Source organism: Poromitra crassiceps (assembly GCF_964638095.1).
Source record: "Poromitra crassiceps genome assembly, chromosome: 15".
Taxonomy (NCBI): Eukaryota; Metazoa; Chordata; class Actinopteri; order Beryciformes; family Melamphaidae; genus Poromitra; species Poromitra crassiceps.
Window position 1 is genome coordinate 20,392,434 of NC_139634.1, and position 26,172 is coordinate 20,418,605.

Genomic DNA, 26,172 nt, shown 5'->3' on the forward strand with positions numbered 1-26,172 from the left:
TTATAGTTTTCATTCTTCAACAACACAAGACAACAACCAAATCCTGCCAGGAGAGGGGGCCAGTCTCCTAGACCTTTGAAGCTCAGTTTCCACAATCGACAATCTCCACATTTCCACAATCTCATAACATTGTCTGGGGTTTTTGTACTATTTAACTAGTTGTAGGAGAGATGTTTTCATGTCAACAAAATGCAACGGAATTGTCCAAGACTGATGAATTGGTTTAATGTGAAAACATGAAACCAATTAGTGAGTCTAATATGTTTAGAAACAAACATCTGATTAATGAATTAGTTATGGGAGTGCTTTACACATAGGGATGGTGCTGCATATCTAGTCTAGGGCTAGGGAAGCACTATCAGTGTCTTCATACAGTATCAATTCTTGAACGATATTTGGTGTTGCCTTCAAGTTCTCTTTGTAAACCACGACTTATGGTTTCATAATTGGCAAACAAATCCAGTCGTGTGTCCAATAGCTTTTTGTCGAGGATAATAAAAAGGTCCCTGACAAAAGTAGGTTTTTGGTGGCAGCAGGAGAAGATCGTGGCGACTATAGGAAACGAGTGAAAATACAACTTTACAAATTATTTACTCAGAATGCCAAACAATAACAATATGAAATACACTATTTTAACATCAGATGAAACGGCAACTCAGGCTTTCTCGGTCATAGGCACCATTGACAAATTCATAAATACCGACAGTACATGAAGGCGGCTTTGCAGCACGCTGAAGTGACGTTTTACGTTGACGATTAAAACTGGCAGGCTAGCAATGTCAGGTCTTGAAGGAACTTCAAGTGCATCATTTGAGTTAAGAGAAGACAACAATTTGGACTTGGAGGTGGAAGGAGACCCAGATATCGATTATGCTGGGGATCCATTTCGATATGTTTTTTACAGGTAGCGTAATGTTTTGTTAACGTTTCCTCGAGTGTGAGTGGCTGCTGCTAACGTTAGCTGGCCCCTATGCTAATTATTAGCTACCGTTAGCTAACGCTCAATGTGATCAAAATTAAGAAATTATTCCTAGTATAAATTCAATTAAAGTGTAACCTAAGTAACGTTTATAGAAATTCGCAATGAAAATGAAAGAAACGCTAATGCAAAATCATATAGCCTAACGGCTAGACATACTAACGTTACAGACATAAACATAAAACGTAGCTATAATTGACAATAAAAAAAAACACGTATCAATTGAGAAATCTCACAGTAATGTCTTGGTTAACATCAAATAACTTGTTTATCTCATCTGTGTTTTAGGGACAGGAAAGAGTGGGCAGACTTGAAGCCTGTTCCTCAAGATGAGGGACCAAATCCTGTTGTGAAGATTGCCTACTCTGACAAGTGTAAGGTTGTTTATATCAGTCAGTAGACTTGCAAATCGCGTCTACATGGCTTATGGAAAATGACTATGTTGCAATTCGTAAGATATGATACAATTGAGAAGAGCTTTTGCCATCCTGCATTTCTTTTTCCAATATTTTATTTTCCCAGATCATTGAAAATTTCTTAAGTGAGTTGGTCCTCAGGAACCCGAGTCTCTCCATACGTATAACAGACCATGTCCGTCAACCAGAGCTGGAAAGAGGGTGGAGAGGGGGACTTCCATTCTTTCAGAATGAGTCTCTTGGCGACAGTGTGTGTCAGAGACTGTTGCACAGCCGTAGGGAGGAGCGGAGAGGATTCTGAGCAGCCGAAGATGGCGAGTTCCGCCTCCGGCTGAAGGGTTGTTTTATAGCCCTTAGAGCAGAGGTTCTCAAATGTTTTTCAGCCAAGGACCCCTTACAAGATAGAAAATATACTGGGGACCCCCTCATTCTGATTTGTGATTTTGGGTGAAGCTTAATTGTTTCCACGGTAATGTGCTTCACTTTTAAATTGATAGGTTTGTTAGATTAGAATGTAATCCATGAACCATTTTAGATTTAAAGCATCAAATATTTTCATTGAACTATGAAGCTTTCCCCCCCAAAAAAAATTTGCGGACCCCCTGCAAAGTGCCACGGACCCCTAGGGGTCCCCGGACCCCCATTTGAGAACCACTGCCTTAGAGTACCAGTCAAATATTTTAGCCCAGAATCTGGATAGTGAAGGTCAAAACCAAAAGGCAGTGTGACCAAAAGACAGTGTGACCTCTGACACCTATTCCATCCTGCATATTTAACTGTTCATTTCAGTTAAATGACAGTGTATATTCTTTACTAAAAGCAAGAAATGAAAGCAAAACATAAACGATGCAAATTAAATACATTTGGTTGTTAATAAGTTTCTCTCAATCTTCATTTAAGGAACATCTAAACAACACAAACACAGTGTCCCTAAATAGCCACTAAGACCAATCTGATCATTGGCAATAATGCAGCTAAAGACTTTTACCTGTATTGTGTTTCACCCACAGTCGCAGATGTTTATGACTATTTCCGTGCGCTGCTGAAGAATGATGAAAAAAGTGATCGAGCTTTCACCTTGACAGCTGAGGCCATTGAGTTAAATGCTGCAAATTACACAGTATGGTGAGCATGCTGCATGTTTACACAATGGAGAAAAATAAATAATAGGGAACAACAGCAATGTTGCTAAGCTGATATTCTAAATAACTTGTTTAATAACAGAGTTGATTATCTTATATCATAGTTTAATTTACAACTTTGTCTATCAAAGACCAATAAACAAAGTCATTAAACAGAACAAAGTTATACGTTTAAAAAATGTCATCTGTGATCAACAGAATTTGTGCTTCTGTGAATGTGCAGGCACTACAGGCGAGTGCTGCTCCAAGCCTTAGAGAAGGACCTGAGGGAGGAGATGAGGTACATCACTGCCATCATCGAGGAGCAACCCAAAAACTACCAAGTCTGGTGAGTGCTGGCAGAGTCGCATGTCTATCTAGTTATTGTGTGATGATAAACAGGAGTGTGAGGGTTTTACTGATTAGGGTGTTTACTGCATGTACAAGTGTATATGTACTACTAGTCCAGTGCTTCCCAACCCCCACGCCCCAGACTGGTGCTGGTCCGCAAAGCATTTGCTGCCAGGCCGCGAGGAAGCTGTATGATTTGGCAGAGAGAGCGAGCGAGAGAGATAGAGAGCGCTCGCTCTATACACACACACACACACACACACACACACACACACACACACACACACACACACACACACACACACACACACACACACACACACACACAACTACCTATAGTGTGCATGACAGGAGTGCAAACAGAGGATCATTAAACATTGTGCTTTTTTCCCCAAGCTGGATCGGTTAATTTGCACGTCGGGATACAATGCACACCTCTTTGTGTAGTAAAAAGACGACTAACGTTGTGTGAAACCTTAAAGTGTTGCAAATGCATTTGTCTTGTGGCCATCCGCAGTGATATGTAGGCTATCGATTTGAAGAAATGTCTCACAGACATAACAGCGAAAGAGAAAAAAATAAACACAGGTTGTGCGATGTGTGGGAGACACATGGTGAGTTAATGTTTTATGTTCATGCGAGGAAAATACGCCCTGTGTATTTGATATTGTATCCAAACATATGAACTATACTATGGGTTTAATATCCAATCCTATCCTTAACACCCCCCTTCCCACTGACTGAATATGCCAACAGAAAAAACGTGCATTACAGCACTTCTAGGATGAGATGAGTGTGTTTCAGACAGGCATCAACGGAGAACAGAAGGAGAGATAGCTGGCTGGAGAGGCTGGACATTTCTAAAATAATTGAATCAAATGATAGATAAATTGGGCTGCAAATAAGAGGGTTTTTCCTCACTGCAGGCATCACAGACGCATGGTGGTGGAGTGGCTGAACGATCCCACTGAGGAGCTGGAGTTCATCGCAGACATTCTCAGTCAAGATTCAAAGAACTACCACGCCTGGCAGCACAGACAGTGGGTCATCCAGGTAAGAACTACCATGCCTGGCAGCACAGACAGTGGGTCATCCAGGTAAGAACTACCATGCCTGGCAGCACAGACAGAGGGTCATCCAGTAATTGTCCAGGCATTTTACCACAAAATTGGGGTCTCACTAATTGCAACAAAACCAAACTCAATGGATTTTGTGTCCTCAATTCCAGGAGTACAAACTGTGGGATGACGAGCTGGAGTATGTGGAGAAGCTTTTGGAAGAAGACCTGAGGAATAACTCTGTGTGGAATCAGAGGCATTTTGTTATTTCCCACACTACAGGCTTCTCCAGTCCAGCCATACTGGACCGAGAGGTTCAGTAAGTTCATTCAGTCAAGATTTGGGACATGAGGACATAGAGTTAATAAATGTCTTTCAAGTTGCTGCTCAGATGTCCAAGTGACCCAGTTTCAGTGTTTATGCAAGCTAGCACTGTGTGACAAACATCACTGATGACATCACAATCGTGACACCACTGCCACAGACACCGCCGCCAACCACAGACACCACCCACTTAGCCAAGAAAGATATTTATTTTATTTTATAAGTGTTGGTCAGAATTTCCCAATGGGGGATCTAAAACACACCTGTTATACAAAGATGTTCTTAAAATATTGAACTAAGATGTAACATATTATACAAGTACTAATTGTCACCAATCATTCTTTACAATAACTCACTATTTTCCTGTCTTTGAACAAGGTATTGTCTGAGCCAGATCAAGAAGGCTCCCCACAATGAAAGCGCATGGAACTATTTGAAAGGGTAAGGTGTGAATCAGTTGAAGGCCCGATGTCAAAATGAATTGTGGTCTGTATCCAAACGTTAGTATTTTCTCTGAGATCTGAATGTACCAATCCCAAATCGGTCTGTGTGGAATTGCACCGAAGCTTGACATTGATTTATGCTGTGTTTATGTCCGAACACCATTCAAGCATTGATGTAGCAGCAAATAGAGAATGAAATGGCAAAGATGGAAAATGTCACTATCCCGCTTTGACCTTCCCTTTTCCTAGCATTCTGCAAGATCTCGGTATGTCGTCTCATCCGGGCCTGCTGGACCAGATGCTGGAGCTGAAGCAGACACACTGCTCACCTTACCTTTTAGCCTTCCTGTTCGATTGCTATGAGGACGCCATGGAGAAGAACAATCAAAAGGAAACTTTACGCGGGGCTCTCGAGGTAAGTGCTTTTCTACATTGGATTACAAGTTCTGAGGATCATCTTAATACATACCACGCACAGCTCTGAGACATTAAACCCTGAACCCACTGATGTTAAACTCCAGGATCATTGGCGCCCCCTCATCAGTTGAATCACTCCATCTCAAATGCACAATCAAAAGGGGAAATAAAATAACTCTGACCCCTCTCACCCTGCTCGCCACCTGTTCCAGCTAATTCCCTCTGGGAACCAAAACATCACGTTTCCTCACTGCTATAAGGACTCTGAACACTTATTGTATTGCGCTAACTCTGTCATATATGTACTTGCACCTTAAATTTGTAGATATGGTCTGTGATTGTTGTCTTGTTGTAATTTGTGCATATTGTATATTCATGTCAGTCATGTAATGCTGTCTTGTGTGTGATGTCACTTGATACTGCTGTTTTGAGCTTACTCCATGCTGTACTGAAAGCAATTTCCATCGACCTTGCAGTGTTTCAGTTATCCAGTAATTGCCAGACTTTTACCATTTAAAATTAATCAAAGTCAAACAAATTAAAATCTCCCGGACACCAAGTCCATTGAAATGATCTCCCTCTATACACAATTTGACTCTGCTTTCCTTTTTCCTCATTCGCCGTCTCAGACAACCCCCTGCAAATTCCACTGCAGTCTCCATTGAACAAGCCCGAAGCCCCTCTGTGGACTTGGCGGGCTCTTGCCTGAGACTCTGCACGCAAGGCAGTGTGTCAGCGTCGACGCTGCACGGCATGGAGACCTGCATTTCTCAACCCCGAAGCATTTTGGCTCATTATGTTTGATTGACTGGTCATAGAAGGGTGGTTGGCACAGGGAATTTACGGCAATCGAGATTATATACTATAGCCTGCTATCAATTGTTTTTAAGCTCAATAAACACAGATCTAATATTTGTCCAGAATTTATCCCAACTGTCCGTTAAAATGAAATCTTCCAGAACACATGTCCGAGACCGATTTTTTGTAGCGGAAATGCTGCGACAAATTATTTTGACCCCCCCCCCCCCCTCTTGTTTCTCCTCTTCCAAAGGTTTGTGAACTCCTGGCGCAGGAGAAGGACACCATCCGGAAGGAGTACTGGCTGTTTCTGGGCCGCTCCTTAGAGAGCAAATATGGACCCAGCTCCACCTCTGGCGAGCGTCTGGCCGACAGCCCCGAACCTTCAGCCATAGCATGTGGGCAGCAGGAGCTCAGCTAGGCCTCCAGGAGGCAGACACCGTCTCCACTCCCCCTGTTGTCCTGCATCGCCCCGGCACATGCAACTCCATCTCACTAAATGACTGTGATGTGTAGTACTGACATTTCTCAAAGTAACCAATAACACAGGATCGCTAGTTTGTGATGCATTAAGGTAACCTATCTTAGAATCTCCCCAATAGTCAAATCTGACATCAAAAGCTGCTTGTACAAAGCAACATAAATTCCTTTCATATATAGCTAATGGAGAAAATGGATTGTCATCTTAATTGTTTTTGTCTGTTCAGTAAAGAAAGTGAAGAATCAGAATAGTATTCTTTATCAGCTGACACTTTAAAAGTATAGCAGTCTGAATTGATGTTGGTAGTAACAGTGTTATTGGTGTGTTCTACAGCAGTGGTCCCCAACCTCCGGGTCGCGGACCGGTACCGGGCCACAACGCATTTGGTACCGGGCCGCGGGCCCGGTCCAAAAAAAAATAAAAACCTTTTTTTTAATAAACATAAGCTATAATATTATAGGCTGTGTGTGGTAGTTGAAACATAGTTTCAAGTTGATGTTTATTTATGTTTGTAGTTGAAACAAAAACATAAATACTGTAGGCTACATACAGTACAACACAAAAGGCTGTTATTTACCCTTTGTCGCCACCTGGCGAGTAAATATATATGTAACTAAAACCATTGAAATTGACAACCGGTCTACCGGTCCTTGGCACAAAAAAGGTTGGGAACCCCTGTTCTACAGTAATGTAATACAAACTGACTGTATAGAGGTGTCAAAGAAGTCGAGGCCAAATTGCCAAATTGATGTGGACTCAGATCACTATACATATTCAGTTTGATGTGGACCCAGATCGCTATACATATTCAGTTTGATGTGGACCCAGATCACTACATATCAGTTTGATGTGGACCCAGATCACTATACATATGATCACTATACATATTCAGTTTGATGTGGACCCAGATCACTACATATCAGTTTGATGTGGACCCAGATCACTATACATTATGATCACTATACATATTCAGTTTGATGTGGACCCAGATCACTATACATTATGATCACTATACATATTCAGTTTGATGTGGACCCAGATCACTATACATTATGATCACTATACATATTCAGTTTGATGTGGACCCAGATCACTATACATTATGATCAATATACATATTCAGTTTGATGTGGACTCAGATCACTATACATTATGATCACTATACATATTCAGTTTGATGTGGACTCAGATCACTATACATATTCAGTTTGATGTGGACCCAGATCACTACATATCAGTTTGATGTGGACCCAGATCACTATACATTATGATCACTATACATATTGAGTTTGATGTGGACCCAGATCACTACATATCAGTTTGATGTGGACCCAGATCACTATACATTATGATCACTATACATATTCAGTTTGATGTGGACTCAGATCACTATACATATTCAGTTTGATGTGGACCCAGATCACTATACATTATGATCAATATACATATTCAGTTTGATGTGGACCCAGATCACTATACATATTCAGTTTGATGTGGACTCAGATCACTATATGTTCAGTTTGATGCGGACCCAGATCACTATACATATTCAGTTTGATGTGGACCCAGATCACTATACATTATGATCACTATACATATTCAGTTTTATGTGGACCCAGATCGCTATACATATTCAGTTTGATACAGAATTAGTCATGAACTCTATTCTTTAGCACCTTTAGAATGATTACCAAGTGCATATGCACTCGTCATTTGAACCTGACAGCAATAGGTTGTTCATAGACAAATTAACTTACCAATAATTTCTGAGTTTCATAGCCATGTGTGGTGATAAACCACTATGAGTTTGTTTGCAGGCACACTAATATTCCACTAGTCAGGATAATCAAGTATTGAGAGACACTGTAAACATCTTATTTAGTTGAAACCTGAATACTGATTTGTGGGCATTCTGAGACAAATGTGGCGGGACCGGGCTCTGTGGGTTGCCACCCGGCCGGGCTTCTCCCTCGTCTCACCAGGTCTAGGACCTGTGCGCTGCACCAGACTCCCCCGCTCCAAACATCTCATTCCGACATGATGGTATCTTGGTGGATACCATGCAGTACCAGTAATTGGTGGCACTGCAGACTCCACTTGCGGCTTGAATGGCCCTCCTAAAAGGCCTCTCGTGGATTGTTGGGCTTCTTCCTCACGGAAGACTGGGACGTATCCTCAGTGATGTAGCCTGGGGTCATAGGATGTTTGGGATGAGATAATGAGTATGAATGACAATGAGTTTTGGCCTGTCAGACGTGACTGGGGACGGCATTCCAGGGCGAGGGGGTGGCTGCAGGCAGCAAGGCCCTGTCAGAGGCCCCCCTGTCACAGCTTTAGCAAAGAGATACCTGTGATGCTTGTCAAAGTGGATATCAATTATATGATCATATTCAGCCAGACAGATGGAGATTTAAAATGGTGAGCATTTTTTTTTATTTATTTTGTTACTACTGGGGGAACCTGCCCCCCCCCCCATTAACTCCAGCAATGCCAACACTTTTACCCTCTCTCTCACCCAGAGGAGACCCACGTTGCATTCAGGTACAGTCAGTTAGATTCAGCTTTGGGGGTGGTGGTGGTGGTGGTTGCTTAAACCTGCGCTAAACCTCTGGTGTCACTCCACATTTACAGGGCAGTGCTGTAATATGTCTCCTCCATCGGGAATCGAACCAACAGTCTACCTGTCAGACAGAGACAGTGACGACTGAGCTATGAGCTGTTGGCAGTTAAGCTTCTGATTTCTACACACTGTATTCACACTGACAATAACACAGCATAAAGAGTGAGACAGGTGAGATTTGCACCAGTGAGTTGAGCTAGAGTCAGGGACTGGCTAGTCTCCTTCATCAGCTTATTTCTATCAGTGTTCAAACTGATGATAAAGTAACATAAATCCACCAGTCTCACAGTTTGCCTAACAGAGGCAAACTGTCTCACAGTTTAGGCAAACTGTGAGACTGGTGGATTTACATGCGGATACTTGATGTCCAAGACACACTTGGTAAACTGAAGTCTTGATAACTAGGAACGCTGTAGCACTTGATAGCTGAGTCTGCAAGGTTCGAAGATGGGAACTGTTGCAGAAGGTTGCCGTGAGATTAGTCTATGAACAACTGCAGAGGACTTGCAGAGCAAACCTTTATAGGTCCCGAATATGACATCACCTTGTGTTAAGACATCATCAGTGAGACCATCAAAGATGACATGGGGATCATGACATCATCTAACACAGGGGTGGGCAACTATTTTTCATGGGGGGCCACATGAGAAATCCAGATTGTTGCCGGGGGCCGAACAAATATTGTCATGCTGTAATGGATGGGCAACTTTGATGATAGAGAGGGCCACAAAAAAAGTCCTCGCTACCAGATTTTGCTGAGGGCTGAATGGCGCCAGCGCGAAAAAATTGGGGCATTTGAAGCCAGGTTTAGAGGAATAACTAATTTTAAATTAACAGTTGTGATGTCATTATTCAGTCTTAACCACACCAATATTTGATCCTTTTCTCACTCACTCCTATGTCACCACACTCTCCCTGCAGGGTTGAAATTAACTTTTTTCACCACCTGCCAATATGGCTGCTAGATTTTAAAGTTACCAGCCAATTAGAATTTCCACTATCCGAAATGTTTTTCTTGAAATAAACCAGAATATGAGTGGGTTAATTTAAGCATAAGTATCAGTAAGTGACCGGGATTCTCAAAGCCTGTGTTGAGGGTCACACGAACATGCACTCTTGAAGCTAAATAAATCCAAAACCAACAAGTTAATTATTTAAATTTCTACCTCAATGTAGAACAGCCATTTCTTACACATGAGATTACTTTTGGCCTTTTAGTCATAAAGATTATTGAAAGATATTCCATATTCCAGACTGAAATGCTATAACAGAAGAATATTGGCCAGAATGACATGAACATTTGGACACTTATTCAGCGGGTATCTTGCATGTTGCGTTCAGGTGCACTGTAAAAAAATAAAAAATAAAAACCTTTTTTGCACAGAGGGGGCCGTATGTTGCCCATGTGTGCTTTATAGTAACATTCAGTCATAACTAATTTATAATTAAGCCCATAGTTAATGAACTAATCATGTACAAAACACACACACAGTCACATATTTTATATACTGTATATGTTGTAAGGCTAATTTTTGCCATCACAGCTGCTTTTTACATGTATGGGATAATACAGGCTAATATACAAGGTGTCCCAAGCTCTGAGTCATTATAAACTCAATTAGCTACAAAAGCTAATGTTCACATTCAGTCCTTGTATATTTCTCTCATGTGTTCATCATTCCTTTCCTCCTCTGTGTGTGTGTGTGATTGAGAAATGAGATGCAGGTGGTGTTCATCCTAATTGGCCTGGTCAGGTGTCAGATTGCTGCTGGCTGATTGGCTGGTGGAGAGCATTTAAGCCAGCTGATGCCATCCTGTCGCCCCTTGCTCTCCTCATTCCCAACGATGATGGCTGCTGTGCTGACTGCTGTGTTCTGTCAGGTAGGAACTGTGTGTAGACCTACTTTAGTAGTTCTGCAGAACTTTATTAAGATGTGTCTTTATCTTGGTAGACCTGTGCAGTCTAAACTGTAAATAGTTACCTTCCAGATCTACACTTTTGTACACTGTAAATAACACTTACCCAAGTAGCAGAAAGTAGGGGGAGAAGCCCTTTAGTTTTTTGTAACATTTTCTGATGTTTATTTTGTAGGAGCTTATAGGTAAGAGCTGTGTCTCTTATTTAATCCATCATTTTCTTTTCTTAGGTAAATTTAAGGTTGGGGATTAGTTTGATTGGTTAGTTGTGTTGGGGCCATGCTGTGATCTGAAACTAAACCTGCTACTTGTGAACTTGTGATGGTGGTTTGGCTGATCATCCTTGGGAGTGGGAAGAGTGGGGGCACTTTTGTGTTGCGGTCCGGTTCCCCGAGGCCGGTTCCTAACATAATTGGGTGTTCGTCTGCTTTTCTCATTCGTCAGCACGTCATCTGTGTGTGTATATATATTTTATGTTTGTCTGGTGGGCAGTCTTTGTGCAGGTGGTAAATGGTGTTAGTCAAGGTGCCTTTGCATGGAGCTGAGGAAGCTCATGGTGGTAAAGCTGGTGGAGAGGTTTGTTGGAGGAGGAGCCGGTCAGAGGGGACCAGTAAGACTGAGGAGGGGCGTGACAAGGCAGGGCCGTCAGTAGCACCGTTTCTCCTTTCTGTGTAGACTGCTACCCTACAAGAGTCTCCGTACATAGACTTGCCTGTCACTCTGACTCCCAAGCCGTCTAAATCAGCGATACAGGCGATACAGACGTATTTACAAGTGTCACAGAAACATTTCAAAGCCACATATTGAGAAGAAGAGTTCATAGCTTCTCGACATCGGGGTTAGAAAGCTTGTCGCTGCTCATAAATGCCTCTTTTCATCTGAAGTCTGTGCTGGTGATATTTTTTACCGAGCCTTTGGCCAGAGTGGCGCTGTTGAGCGCTCTGACGGCTGGGAGCTCTAACCTGGAAAAAATATCACCAGCACAGACTTCAGATGAAAAGAGGCATTTATGAGCAGCGTCGAGCTTTCTAACCCCGACGTCGAGAAGCGATGAACCATTCTTCTCAATGTGTGGCTTTGAAATGTTTCTGTGACACTTGTAAATACGTCTGTATCACTGATTTAGACGGCTTGGGAGTCAGAGTCACAGGCAAGTCTATGTACGGAGACGGGACTCTTGTAGGGTAGCATAGTCTACACAGAAAGAGGAGAAACGGTGCTACTGACGGCCCTGCCTTGTCACGCCCCTCCTCAGTCTTACTGGTCCCCTCTGACCGGCTCCTCCTCCAACAAACATCTCCACCAGCTTTACCACCAAGAGCTTCCTCAGCTCCATGCACACCATTTACCACCTGCACAAAGACTGCCCACCAGACAAACATATAAAATATATATATATATATACTCAGACGACGTGCTGACGAACGAGAAAAGCGGACGAGCCCCAATTATGTTAGGAACCGGCCTCGGAACGGGACCGCAACACAAAAGTGCCCCCACTCTTCCCACTCCCAAGGATGATCAGCCAAACCACCATCACAAGTTCACAAGTCGCAGGTTTAGTTTCAGAGCACAGCATGGCCCCAACAACAAACTAATCCCCAACCTTAAACTTACCAAAGAAAAGGATGGATTAAATAAGACAGCTCTCACCTATAAGCTCCTACAAAATAAACATGAGACAATGTTACAAAAAATAAGGGCTTCTCCCTCCTACTTTCCTTGGGTAAGATGTTGGTGTACAAAAGTGTAGAGCTGGAAGTAGCTATTTACAGTTTAGACTGCACAGGTCCACCAAGATAACACATCTTAAAAAGTTCTGAAGAACTAAGTACAGTAGGCCTACACAGTTCCTACCTGACAGAACACAGTAAAGAGTCAACAGAGCGCCATCATAGTTGGGAGTACAATGAGTGGACTCTTACTTCAATTACACACTGAGGAAAGGAATGATGGGAACACATGCCAGCTAATAGAGTTTTGAATGATAGCCCCAAACTTTTTATTAAACCAACTTCCTGTGTCTGCACTGTTAAATGGGTTGATGCATCCCTTGCAGTCATTGCCACAGATGATGGCGCTGCTCTGCTGACTCTTTGTTCTGTCACACTGTGTGTAGGCCTACTTTGGTAGTTCTTTAGAACTTGAAGATCTGTCATTGTCTAGGGAGACTTGTGCAGTCCAAACTGTAAATAGCTACCTTCCAAATCTATACTTTTTTTACACTAAATAACTCTTACCGAAGTAGTAGGAGGGAGAAGCCCTTTAGTTTTGTAACAGTCTCATGTTTATTTTGTAGGAGCTTATAGGTGAGAGCTGTGTCTATTTTAATCCATCCTTTTCTTAGGTAAGTTTAAGGTTGGCGATTAGTTTGATTTGTTGATGTTGGGGCCATGCTGTGCTCTGAAACTAAACCTGCTACTTGTGAACTTGTGATGGTGGTTTGGCTGATCATCCTTGGGAGTGGGAAGAGTGGGGGCACTTTTGTGTTGCGGTCCGGTTCCCAGAGGCCGGTTACTAAACATTATTGGGTGCTCGTCTGCTTCTCATTCGTCAGCACGTCGTGTGTGTGTATATATATATTTTATGTTTGTCTGGTGGGCAGTCTGTGCAGGTGGTAAATGGTGTGCATGGAGCTGAGGAAGCTCATGGTGGTAAAGCTGGTGGAGATGTTTGTTGGAGGAGGAGCCGGTCAGAGGGGACCAGTAAGACTGAGGAGGGGCGTGACAAGGCAGGGCCGTCAGTAGCACCGTTTCTCCTCTTCCTGTGTAGACTATGCTACCCTACAAGAGTCCCATCTCCGTACATAGACTTGCCTGTGACTCTGACTCCCAAGCCGTCTAAATCAGTGATACAGACGTATTTACAAGTGTCACAGAAACATTTCAAAGCCACATATTGAGAAGGGTTCATCGCTTCTCGACGTCGGAGTTAGAAAGCTCGACGCTGCTCATAAATGCCTCTTTTCATCTGAAGTCTGTGCTGGTGATATTTTTTCCAGGTTAGAGCTCTCAGCCGTCACAGCGCCACTCTGGCCAAAGGCTCGGTAAAAAATATCACCAGCACAGACTTCAGATGAAAAGAGGCATTTATGAGCAGCGTCGAGCTTTCTAACCCCGACGTCGAGAAGCTATGAACTCTTCTTCTCAATATGTGGCTTTGAAATGTTTCTGTGACACTTGTAAATACGTCTGTATCGCTGATTTAGACGGCTTGGGAGTCAGAGTGACAGGCAAGTCTATGTACGGAGACTCTTGTAGGGTAGCAGTCTACACAGAAAGGAGAAACGGTGCTACTAACGGCCCTGCCTTGTCACGCCCCTCCTCAGTCTTACTGGTCCCCTCTGACCGGCTCCTCCTCCAACAAACATCTCCACCAGCTTTACCACCATGAGCTTCCTCAGCTCCATGCAAAGCCACCTTGACTAACACCATTTACCACCTGCACAAAGACTGCCCACCAGACAAACATATAAAATATATATATACACACACACTCACAGACGACGTGCTGACGAATGAGAAAAGCAGACGAGCACCCAATTATGTTAGGAACCGGCCTCGGGGAACGGGACCGCAACACAAAAGTGCCCCCACTCTTCCCACTCCCAAGGATGATCAGCCAAACCACCATCACAAGTTCACAAGTAGCAGGTTTAGTTTCAAAGCACAGCATGGCCCCAACACAACTAACCAATCAAACTAATCCCCAACCTTAAATTTACCTAAGAAAAGAAAATGATGGATTAAATAAGAGACACAGCTCTTACCTATAAGCTCCTACAAAATAAACATCAGAAAATGTTACAAAAAACTAAAGGGCTTCTCCCCCTACTTTCTGCTACTTGGGTAAGTGTTATTTACAGTGTACAAAAGTGTAGATCTGGAAGGTAACTATTTACAGTTTAGACTGCACAGGTCTACCAAGATAAAGACACATCTTAATAAAGTTCTGCAGAACTACTAAAGTAGGTCTACACACAGTTCCTACCTGACAGAACACAGCAGTCAGCACAGCAGCCATCATCGTTGGGAATGAGGAGAGCAAGGGGCGACAGGATGGCATCAGCTGGCTTAAATGCGCTCCACCAGCCAATCAGCCAGCAGCAATCTGACACCTGACCAGGCCAATTAGGATGAACACCACCTGCATCTCATTTCTCAATCACACACACACAGAGGAGGAAAGGAATGCTAATTGAGTTTATAATGACTCAGAGCTTGGGACACCTTGTATATTAGCCTGTATTATCCCATACATGTAAAAAGCAGCTGTGATGGCAAAAATTAGGCTTACAACATATACAGTATATAAAATATGTGACTGTGTGTGTGTTTTGTACATGATTAGTTCATTAACTATGGGCTTAATTATAAATGAGTTCTGACTGAACGTTACTATAAAGCACACATGGGCAACATACGGCCCCCCTGTGTGGCGGGTATGTGTTAGAGGGTACACACAGGAAAATACTGTCACAGAGGACTAAGAGATGATTTACCATCTAACACAATCTGACAGAGATGTCATGATGACATCACCTAACAAACACAAGTTGTATAGAAGCGTTAGCACATTTCTCCAGTAGTCACTGCCGAGGAAGGTTTCTGGAGAGCCAAAGACAATGGAGTACTCGCCATGTGAAATCTTATGATCAATGTCCATGTCTTTCCCAGCACAGGCAGCAGAGATGCCTTTGGATTTCAACTGTTGTACTTGATCCTCCATTATCGATAAATAACAGCGGACAGACAACTATAACTATTCCATCAACTGGCCATTTGTTTGAAAAGTAAAGCTTCTGTATTGGCTTAGAATATGTGATATTGTGAATCCGCAATGTTTCTACAATAACTTATTTAAAAACTTTGTATTCGTTGTGTCTGATTCTCAAGTGAACGAGCTATTTCAGCTGCTTGTTTCCTGTCTAGGGCGGGCTCACTTGTAAACGGAGGCCAGGCTCTTTCTCACCGAGAAGAGCCTGGTGACGCGAGGTTAGGTGGTCCTAATTAAGTGTCTTAAAGTGGTAATCCACTAATCTCACCATGAATGGAATTAATGAGGGAGAGAAGTCGTCCTCAGGAAACCTGGGTTACATCGTAACCATCCGTTCATCTCTATGCATTCTAAATCCCATAGAGATAGGCACCGTGCCTATCTCTATACCATCTATATCCCATAGAGATAAACACAGTGTTATTATATAAGGTGTGGCCTTACTGACTTAAAGATGGATGCAGTCTGATTATTTAAACAATCTTTGAACAACAGTTGTACCAAAAGTGTGTGGCTTTGTGTTGTATTGTTGTGGAGGAATCTTACAAATTGGACCTTGATGGTATGCAAACACATGGAAAAATGGCCATGGATTCTCTTCCTACCTAAAACAATGTAAAATAAATTAAGGTCCAAATGATTGCAGTAGCTTTGAATTTAGAAACCGAGAATCATGCACAGTCGTACTGAGATTGTTTCATCATGGACAAAGGCAGAATTTTCTAGTTTTCTATACATTGTTTAAGTCTTGAAATAAAATCACCAAAATTAAATTTAAATATTAGTTTAGGATACCAGCTCAGACTTCTTAAGCCAGGTTCACTCTTTCGTCTGCCATTCAAAACTGACTTAGGCTTGAACCCATGACCTCAAAAGCAACTGAAGCTTCAATACTGCTGGACAGCAAATTAACTCTCTCTGCCACCAAGTCAGACTTCTTAGGCACTTCGGCACTAGATCAGACACCAGAGGTGATTGTAAGGTCCATCGTAGAATGACCACGTTTGGTCAAAATGTCCTATCGATAAAAGGCAGCCAAATATGGAATAGTCTCCCCGTCTCCATAAGGGACAGCCCCACCCTTGCCGCTTTTAAAGGTGGACTTAAAAAATGGCTGAAAACAAACCAGTCATGTGTCCACAGGTAGTATGTTTTTCTTCTCTTTTTGTGTGTATTATTATTATGTATTTTTATTTTTCTAAGTGTAATTGCTGCCATGTATTTTAGAGTGTTTTGTTGCTACTCATGTTTTACGTAGTTTTAGAGTGTACTGCTGCTACCTATGTTTTATGTATGTTTTTATTATGTTCTACATTTTACGCTCTATGTTTTTTGTGTTTTATGTTTTACGGCACAACGGATGGAAATTAGCCTCGTGCTAAATCTGTCAATTTTTACACTTTTACTATGTTCCAGGTTTTACTATCTGTTCTGTGGTTTCTGTGTTCATTAATTTTGCACTGTCCCATCCAAATAAACGAATAAAATAAAATAAAATCTTAAGAGAGGTTTTCTTAGGGATTTTCAATCTTTTGTGTGGCTCTTGCTGTTCAAAACTGACTGAGGTTCGAACCCATGTATGACCTCAAAAGTGACTGAAGCCTCAATACTGCTGGACAGCAAGCTAACTGTGTGTGCCACCAGGGTGATTCTCATGAACATGGTACAACTCATAGCAAAAATCAAAGATCATTGTATACAATCCCCCCATACCATTTTCTAGTATTTCTAGTAAGACAAGTTTTAAAAAGAAATTAAGAACAGCATTTGTTAACAAAGAAACCAGTTTATGATATTCTGTTGTTATTGTGTTGATATTCGATGGTGTACATGTGGTTTCCTGTTGTAGCCTACTCAGTGTCAAGTGTGTATCATGTGGATATCAAATGTTTAATATCATGAATCTTGTTGAAATTAGTGTTATTTGGTATTGAATCTGAATCAGTGATCTGATATACATTTATTTTTATTTATTTATTTTTATTTTTATTTCATTTTTCATGTTTTTAACTGTTGATGTGTGACATGAATGTGAGAGAAACATTTAGATTGTTTTGTTAATCAATCAATGTGATGTTTGAATGATTTGTCTTGTTCTTTGTCTGACCAATGCTCAAAGACACTTTACAAACAGGATAAAACAACTTTAATAAAGAGAAAAAATATTACAATAAATGAGAGAGAAAAAAAGATTATAGGTCAAAAGCAACAGTGAAAAGGGGTTTTGAAGGCTTTTTTGGAAAGATGACATATGAGTATGAAATGAGTTTTGGCTTGTCAGCATTCCAGAGGGAGGGGATGGCTGCAGCAGCAAGGCTCTGTCAGAGGCTGCCCCGTCACAGCTTTGGCAGAGATACCTGTGATGCTTGTCAAAGTGGATATACATTTTATGATCATATTCAGCCAGACAGTGACATGGAGATTTACAATGGTAAAGATTTTTTTTTACCAGCCCCCCCATTGAATCCGCCGATGCCCCCTGCACATGTCCATGTGGAGGTGGTGGTGGAGCGGGAATCAAGCATGCCACCCACTGGTTCCCGCATCTATGCGGTCGACAACTCCATCGCACCACCAGCTCCCCTCTCACAGCTCCTCTCTGAGCGCTTTTCTCTCTTTCCTCTGGCTGTCACCATTCAAAACTGACTGAGGCTCGAACCCACAACCTCAAAACTGACTGAGGCTCGAACCCTGAAATCTGTCATGCAGCTGTCAAACTCTGTGAGCCAGTCTTCAAAGTCCAAGCTTTCACTCAGGCTCAAAACCAAAACATCCAAATTGTGGTGTGGCCATAGGTGTCTGTAATTTACAATGGGGACATGTCCCCACCACTTTTCAACACAAAGTGACGCCCTTGAGTACTCAGATGTCAAATATGGTCTGACAGAGAAGTCTGGAAAAGTATGGAATTTTGAAATAAATGGAAAATGTGTAGAACCCTGTATCAAAGCAGATAACAGCAGCCACCGAGTTTCTCTTTTATCTCCATTGTAAGGACAACAGTGCTACCTTGTGGTTATAGCATGGAAGCACACAAAAAGTTTACCTAAAGCAGCCTCCCAGCAAAATACCAACTATAGTAGACCCAAAACCCCCTCCTTCCTTTCCCCTCCACACAAACAAAACACCTAGTTCCATAACAGTCTACTCTACAGGCATTTCTACATCATTAATTTCAGCTGAAGACTGCTCTACACACCGGCTGCAGTAAAACAACTCCTGTATCCTACCTATTGCCCATGAGCCACGCCCACAACACTAGTTATCATAATTGCTTGTGATGCCATGACTGGATACCTTGGATACCAGCAAAGAGACCATGCACTAACAGGAGACTAGTGCACCAGCACAGAGACCTGGCAGAAACTTGGTTTTGGAACATCTGTTGCTCACACAAAGGTGGTGGAAGCGGCAACTGTGTGGGTTTCTATTCTCTTGGTTGATCGCGGAGTCAGTCGTGCATTTTTCACATCGAACAACAGTAGGTTTGAAAATGAAATCCGGGCCTAAAATACTTTGAGGGGCAGAGATGGGAAAAGTACACACTTTCTTTACTTAAGTAGAAGTACAGTTACTTGTGGAAAAGAAGACTGGTAAAAGAAGTACTGATTCAACGTGTTTACTCAAGAGTAAAAAAAAAGATAGACTGAAATGTAATAAAGTTGTATGACCTTTCACCTTTTATGATTTTAATGTGATCATCATCGTTGCTCTGTTCTCTCTCATCTGCACCTCTCTATTCTTGCTCATGTAGCCTGAAAATGTAATAGTCTAATAGTAATCATTATTATTATTATCATCATCATCAACAACACTGGACTGGTGTGGAAATGGAGTAATGTTTTGGATATCCATTAAGAAAGAAAATACTTCTATCCGTCTTGTTTAAGGAACAGCTGGCCAATTACTGTGATCGAACTTTGTGCTGAAAAATGTACAGTAGATATTAATCTACTTTTCTGCATCTAGGCTACCGCCTCCAGACTGCCAGCCAGCACCTGAATGATATCATTTGAGTTGAGAGCTTTTGCCGTGTGGACCTTAGTGGCTATGTACCCCACTGCTACTCTTGGTCTTTGATTAAAAGCCACGCCAAGTTAGAAAACTTATTGAAAAATGATTTTCAGTTGGCAATGAGGTCTATTTTTACATCAAACAGCGCAAAGTTAAAAGGACTAGTGACAGAAATGAAAGTTACATTGAAATTTGATTAAGATAATGCAAAGGAATAAGTTAAGTTGTGTTTCTTTTCATAATGATGATGACAACAGTAACAAGTAGTAGCACTATTGATCATTGTAATGGTGGTTCTGAAACTGATGGTAGCGGTGATTAGGGTTGGACCGATAAGGGTTTGTGAAGGCTGATATCTATACCAGTAGTTTTTGTATTGAAGCCAATGTTTTGTGCCAATATTCAATGTTAAAAATTTTCCTTTTTCATACCAAAAATGGACAAAGAATCAGCGTTTCCCCCAGAATTGTATTGTTGTCAGCGTGGAAAAAAGCCATGGGACACTAAGTCTCCATTGAAAACCCAGACTAATGGAATTGTCCACATTAGGCCTTTAAATTAAGAAATATTCTACAAAAAACATTATCAAACCACTAAATGGATGGGGGGAAAAGGCCTAAAGATAATTTCATGTCAGGTTTTCCAGACAGTTTATGTATGTAGTCAGTGAGGAACCTCCATCATAGGTGGAGGACAGATTTTAAATAAAGGGCCAATAAAAAGCTTCTGGTTGAATCCTCTATTTGGCTCAAAGACTGGTCGAACCCCCCTCCCTTGTTCCAGCCAGCTGTGGAACGGCTCTGGATCCATTAATACTTATGGGTTGTGCAGGCTTTTACAGGCCTGACCTGTCACTGCTCTTGTAACTGCTGGTTTAACAACATTTCAGATGCCGGACTGGTCTCTTCACAGCTGCCTCTTGGCACAGCTGAAGTGAATGTGCACTGTACACACACACACACACAGAGGAAATGACATGTAATAATTTAGGTTTTAAAGAGCAGTACTTAAGCAGAGTGGAGGAAGAGGTGATGCCACCACATTGAAATGAATTTGCATCACTCTTCAGTATGTGGGCCAACTTTATGACTGGCTCGCCTTGTGAAAGTGTCTTTTTGCCCTGATGCTGATCTTTAAAAGCTTTTGCCTATTGACATTTAATAAAAATGAAAACCATTTTCACAAATATTACCTGCTTCTGCTCTCATAATGGTCGACCCTTAATGTCTGCATAGGCTTACCCAGCAGAGAGGGGAGTGTTCACAGGATGTCATGTTAACTAATACTGTAGATTGGGAATGACTCATATCTCTCCAGCAAGACATTGGATTGCATTGAATCTAATTGCCTAATTGTAGGCCTACCCTCTTTCACAAATGTAGCACTTTATGTAGGCCTATACGAAGGTCTGTATGTAGTGTATATAAACACATAGAGATAGATACTTTATTGATCCTTTGCAGGAAATTCATGTGTCACGTAATGCAGCTACATTCAACATGTCAGGACAAAAACAGGAAAAACATGAAGAAATTGGAACATGTAGCAAGGCACACAAAAAGTACTATCAAGTACTAAGAAAAAGAAAAAGGTGCAGCAATAATAATGTTAATAATAATACTAAAGTGCAAAAAAATGTGCATAAAGTGACTTACAGTATCTAGATAAAGAACAGGCACCGCTGGCCAACAAGATAAAAATACAATATAAGCAGCAACACCCACACACAAGCACACACACACGCACGCATGCGCGCGCACACACACACACACACACACACACACACACGTCTTTGTATATATGTATAATATTATTGTTTATTGTTCTGCTTTTCCAATAATGATTACTATTCATGCATGCCAATAAAGCGTATTTGAATTTGACTCTCGTCTTCAGTAACAGCATCATCCTGGTTTGCGGCCATAACCGGCCAATGGGCTGTGTTGAGGAGGTGAGCCGGGTCCCCTTGTGCTGCTGACTGGGGATGCATGCAGTTAACAAGCTCTGCTTCATCAAATTTGTTGGAGAAATGGATTGAACAGCCTCTCCGGGGTGGAGAGCATGCATACTGAATGCCATTACCGTGGATGTGTTTACTCTGTAATGTGAGCTGGCCTGCTCCAGGTTTCTGTGTACAGCCCTTAATCACAGCTCCAGTCTCAAAAGGCTTCATGATGCCCATATTTGATAATAACTGTGAAAATATGCTTGCATCTGTTGAGCACGAGCTGTGGGCAAAGAAGAATGCATCAAGGCATCACGTTGTCCCTGGCTGCCGGGTCAGAGGATGTAAGATGATGGTGCCAGTCACTCTCCTGGACTGTGCTGTGTTTTGCAGTGCTGCCAAGGAACAAACCCAGACTGGCAGTCAGATGCCCAGGGCCAGACTTTCCACCAGAGGGCAACCAATCCCTCAAACATCTATCAACACATCATTCACACTACCTTCCCTTATCTGCTTACCTATGCAAAGGAGTAATGGCCAAATTAGACTCTCTCTCTCTCTCTCTCTCTCTCTCTCTCTCTCTCTCTCTCTCTCTCTCTCTCACACACACACACACACACACACAGAGCCAGAGGTGCAGAGGTGGGTAGTAACGAGTTACAAGTAACGCCCTCTCAAGTATATTTTTGAGCCAGTAATTACTTCTTCTTTTTTTACGTCGCTATACATTTGTACACTCTGGGACAGATGGAGAAAGAGAAGGGTAGAGAGGAAGACATGGACAGAGAGTGTGAGATTGTTCATATCTCAATAGGCTGTCCTTATTTGTCCCATTAGCCTACCTGCTCTACTTCATATATATAAAAAATTGTTTCATCAAATGAACAAGTGCTGTTTTGCATTATTTTGCACTGTCCTGCACACCCTAAAAATATTAAAATGGAAAGTAACTTGTACTTTCAGTAATTTATTAACTATTTTTTGTGTTTCTCAAATTGTATTTTTCACCTTTATTTAAGTCATTTTTATGGGAGTAATTGTCGACTACTTTTACATATAGAGTTTTCAGTACTCTACCCACCACTGCACACAAGCTGTGGTGGTTCAGTCACTGTGGGCACACACTTACTGAAAGCTGTGGTGGTTCAGTCACTGTGGGCACACACTTACTGAAAGCTGTGGTGGTTCAGTCACTGTGGGCACACAGTTAGTGAAAGCTGTGCAGGTTCAGTCACTGGGCTTCCCCTGATGTAATTCAACACATCTGAGTTTGCTTCATGAAAAAGTCAATAAATTCACCCTTCCCTTTGTAGAGAGGCTTTTTGCCTCTGGGCTGTTTGCCTTTGCAGGAGCTGAGGTTGGTAAAGTAACTACAGAATAATCTTTTAAATCACCGCCTTATAAACACATTTTAAAGGCAGGGTCAGGGACCTATAAACATTTCCATTTTATTTGCTGCTTAAAATTAACCTGTGGTATTTTTATCGTTCATTCTTTCATTTGTAAAGCCTTTTCTAACACAGTTTTAAAGTGATAGTAGCTATACTTAAATGTAGGTAGTATTTGCCTATTTAGTGAGAAATAGGCCTACAAAGTGGACTTTAATAGGCTACTGAAACATTATGAACTGGCTCTTTACCATTAGGCCTATATCGACCGTTTGATTAATCGCCCGACATTCTGGGGACAAAAAGACGAGTTTCTCCAAACAATATGCCCTGTAATATTGACGTGAATTAATCTGTGCTCAATTAAAATTCCAACGGTAAAGTGACCTCAGACTGAAATTCTCAAGCGCCTCTCAAGAAGCCAGTGGAGGTTTTCAGCACCACGGACAGCGGCCGACGTCATCAGCGCTATCCATCTCGCAGCGTTCATATTTACTTATTTATTATTTATGCATTTGTTTATTTCCTCCCGAAAGGTAGAACCAGCCAGTCAATAACCCTGAGAAATAACTACAGTAATCTTTGATCAAAGTCATAACATAGGCTATCACAGCAAAACTACACCATGTCAAATCCTATAAGAAATAGGCGTAGACTATAGGCCTATTGCAGAGATAAAATGGAAGATTCAGAGTGAATTCACAGTAGGCTAGTGGCCTATCATATTGGTGTAGCTGCATGTGATTTTTTTATGATGATGATCTGCCGTTTGATTTAACACTATATCAGAATGTCACTATAAACTCACGTCACGGGTCATTGGACCACAGCACCCCAAGTCTCATACTAGCCGCCTCCTCCCCTCTGCAAAAAAGGAAAAAAAATACAATTTAATCTGGACTTGGGGACTGCAGCCGACTCGCTCTCCGTGGAAGAAGAAAAACAAACTTTTGGTTAGGAGAGCGCTTCTCTGCTCTAATGCTGCGGATGGAGAGAAAAATGATCATTGGTTTGGGTTTGAATATGGATTATCGATAAGGCAACTGCTGAAAAAGAACGCGTTTTTCTCCCATTAATTATTTATATAGCCGACCCTATCCCCTTGTGTGTGTGTGTGTGCGGAGCAGCAGCCGGGGAGATATGCGAGAGAGACGCTGTTGCGGCGCGGACCCTGCACTGTTCTGACCGGACGATGTCCCGGTGTGAGCGAGCTTCCAGAGGAGCCTGTGAGGAGGACGCGGGAGGATGAAGCAGGTGCGAGGCGAGGGCTGGAGCGCGGCAGCAGAGGTGGATTATAATGAAGTTGAGTGGCAGAGGACTGTGCACCGTCTTCTCCAGCGCCCTCCTCTTCGCCTGCGCCCTCAGCGAAGTTGTCGTCGGCTTCAAATGTGTGTCGCTGGGCTCTACTGTGAGGGCGCACTTCCACCTCGGCGCCGCGGCCGGGGCTTTCTACTCGGGTATCCTGGTGGGCATCGGCCAGGTGCTGCTGGGCTCGGCGCTGCTCTGCTGCGCGGACAAGCCCGCCTGCAGGAACCTCTTCCTCCTCGGCGTGGTGGTCTTCTTGCTGGGGGTGCTCACCGCCTTCTCGGGCGCCGTGGTGGACGGGGACACCGTCTCCCTGGTGGAGAGGAAATACTCACACTACTGCCTCCGCTCTGCGCTGCTGAGCCCTGCCTGCGAGCAGCTGAGGGAGTACCAGCGGAGTCTGGTGGTGTCCACGGTGCTCAGCACGCTGGAGTGCCTGCTTGGGCTCGTCTACCTGCTGGTTATCAAGCGGTACCAGAACGCGCAGTTCTACCGGGCGCGGCAGTCGCTGCAGCGGCAGCGGAGCGCAGGGCAGAGGGCGATGCTGTTCAGCGAGGAGCGGGACTTCTCCTCTGACTTTCAGCCGGTCTCCTACATTAACCTGGGCGTCTTTAACGTGTTGGACGAGACGGGCGCCGAAGTGCAATGCGCGGGACACCCGTCCATAGACCTGCCGGGGTACGCGCCCACGGATCCGGAGCTCAATCACTCCTTCCCGTTCTCCTATCCGCTGCCGAGCGAGCTGCCGCCCGCATACGAAGACATTTTCCCCGCCGAGGCATGCAACACATAGCCGCTCCCTGGACCTGCTGCTCAGCCAGGCCAGCAGTGCTTTCCTCTGCTGTGACAATCACTCGACTGTTGTGCTTGAACAACCAGCCAGTAAGTTACACTGGAGGACAATAATGGGTTTTAATTCAGCTGATTCCTTCTCATGTTATTTTCTTAACACCACACGCCTGGTTTCTGGGGAGCTTCTTGATCACCCGTCAGAGCGATGTAGATGAGCGGGTCGGAGCAAGACATAGGCCCGGTGCAGGCAGAGAAACACCCATAAAACGCATCAGACCAGCTTGCTAATTATAACAAATGCAGAATTTGTGTTCTGAATGTTTGCTGTTAACATTTTTACATGTGAATAAAAAGTGTATTTAACCGCAGTGGATGTCGTGAAACTCCTGGCAGTGGCTGGTGGAAATACCTGTGACCATCTGAGTGTTTATTTGCTAAGGCTGGAACCAACTGTTGTCTGTATGCTGTTTTTGCTGACTGTTAGAGTGCTGCCTGGCTTATGTATGGGATGCACTGATTTTCCCTTTGTGTTTTCTTATTGGAATAATTACACTAAGTTTTGGTTCTTATAGCCTGCCAACAGCAAGCCTTCATGTTAGAAGACACAAAGTTATCCAGCAAAACATCAGGAGCAAACAGCTGTTGTGCCATAATGATGACAAAAACACTCCAAGGGATGTATCATGTTGGATTTATTTTTGCCGATATCCGATATTCTCCAACTCTTTTGGCAGATTGCTGATATGCGTGCATATCAGCATCACCTGCCTAATTTCAGAGATCATCAACTCTCCCCTGTAGTGGAATTAACACATTATTATGCCTATTATCGTGATGGCCCACTGGCAGATGCAGACAAATACAATATGCATTTCAAAATGTACACATTCACTGGGCAAAATACTTCAACTTATATGTAAAACACACCGGTTTTAAATTAATGTCTAACATTTTCTTTCAAACAAAAGATTCATCCTATACAGGCTTGGATGATATCGGCCTGTCATATGGGCACAAATGCCATATC

At 42.7% G+C, this 26,172-nt stretch overlaps 2 protein-coding genes across 2 annotated transcripts; both read left to right on the forward strand.

Moving 5' to 3' along the window:
* Positions 1 to 747: 747 nt before the first annotated feature.
* Positions 748 to 6,755, forward strand: fnta (farnesyltransferase, CAAX box, subunit alpha). The gene is made up of 9 exons (XM_083651652.1): positions 748 to 904; positions 1,268 to 1,353; positions 2,406 to 2,520; positions 2,761 to 2,865; positions 3,794 to 3,920; positions 4,096 to 4,244; positions 4,628 to 4,690; positions 4,942 to 5,107; positions 6,161 to 6,755. The coding sequence occupies exons 1-9, from the start codon at positions 777 to 779 to the stop codon at positions 6,326 to 6,328; spliced, it is 1,107 nt and encodes a 368-aa protein (XP_083507778.1). The 5' UTR covers positions 748 to 776; the 3' UTR covers positions 6,329 to 6,755.
* Positions 6,756 to 24,345: 17,590 nt separating this feature from the next.
* On the forward strand, positions 24,346 to 25,146 carry tmem271 (transmembrane protein 271; the record flags this gene model as incomplete). The annotated part of the gene is made up of 1 exon (XM_083652091.1): positions 24,346 to 25,146. The coding sequence occupies one exon, from the start codon at positions 24,346 to 24,348 to the stop codon at positions 25,144 to 25,146; it is 801 nt and encodes a 266-aa protein (XP_083508217.1).
* Between the last annotated feature and the right edge of the window lie 1,026 nt (positions 25,147 to 26,172).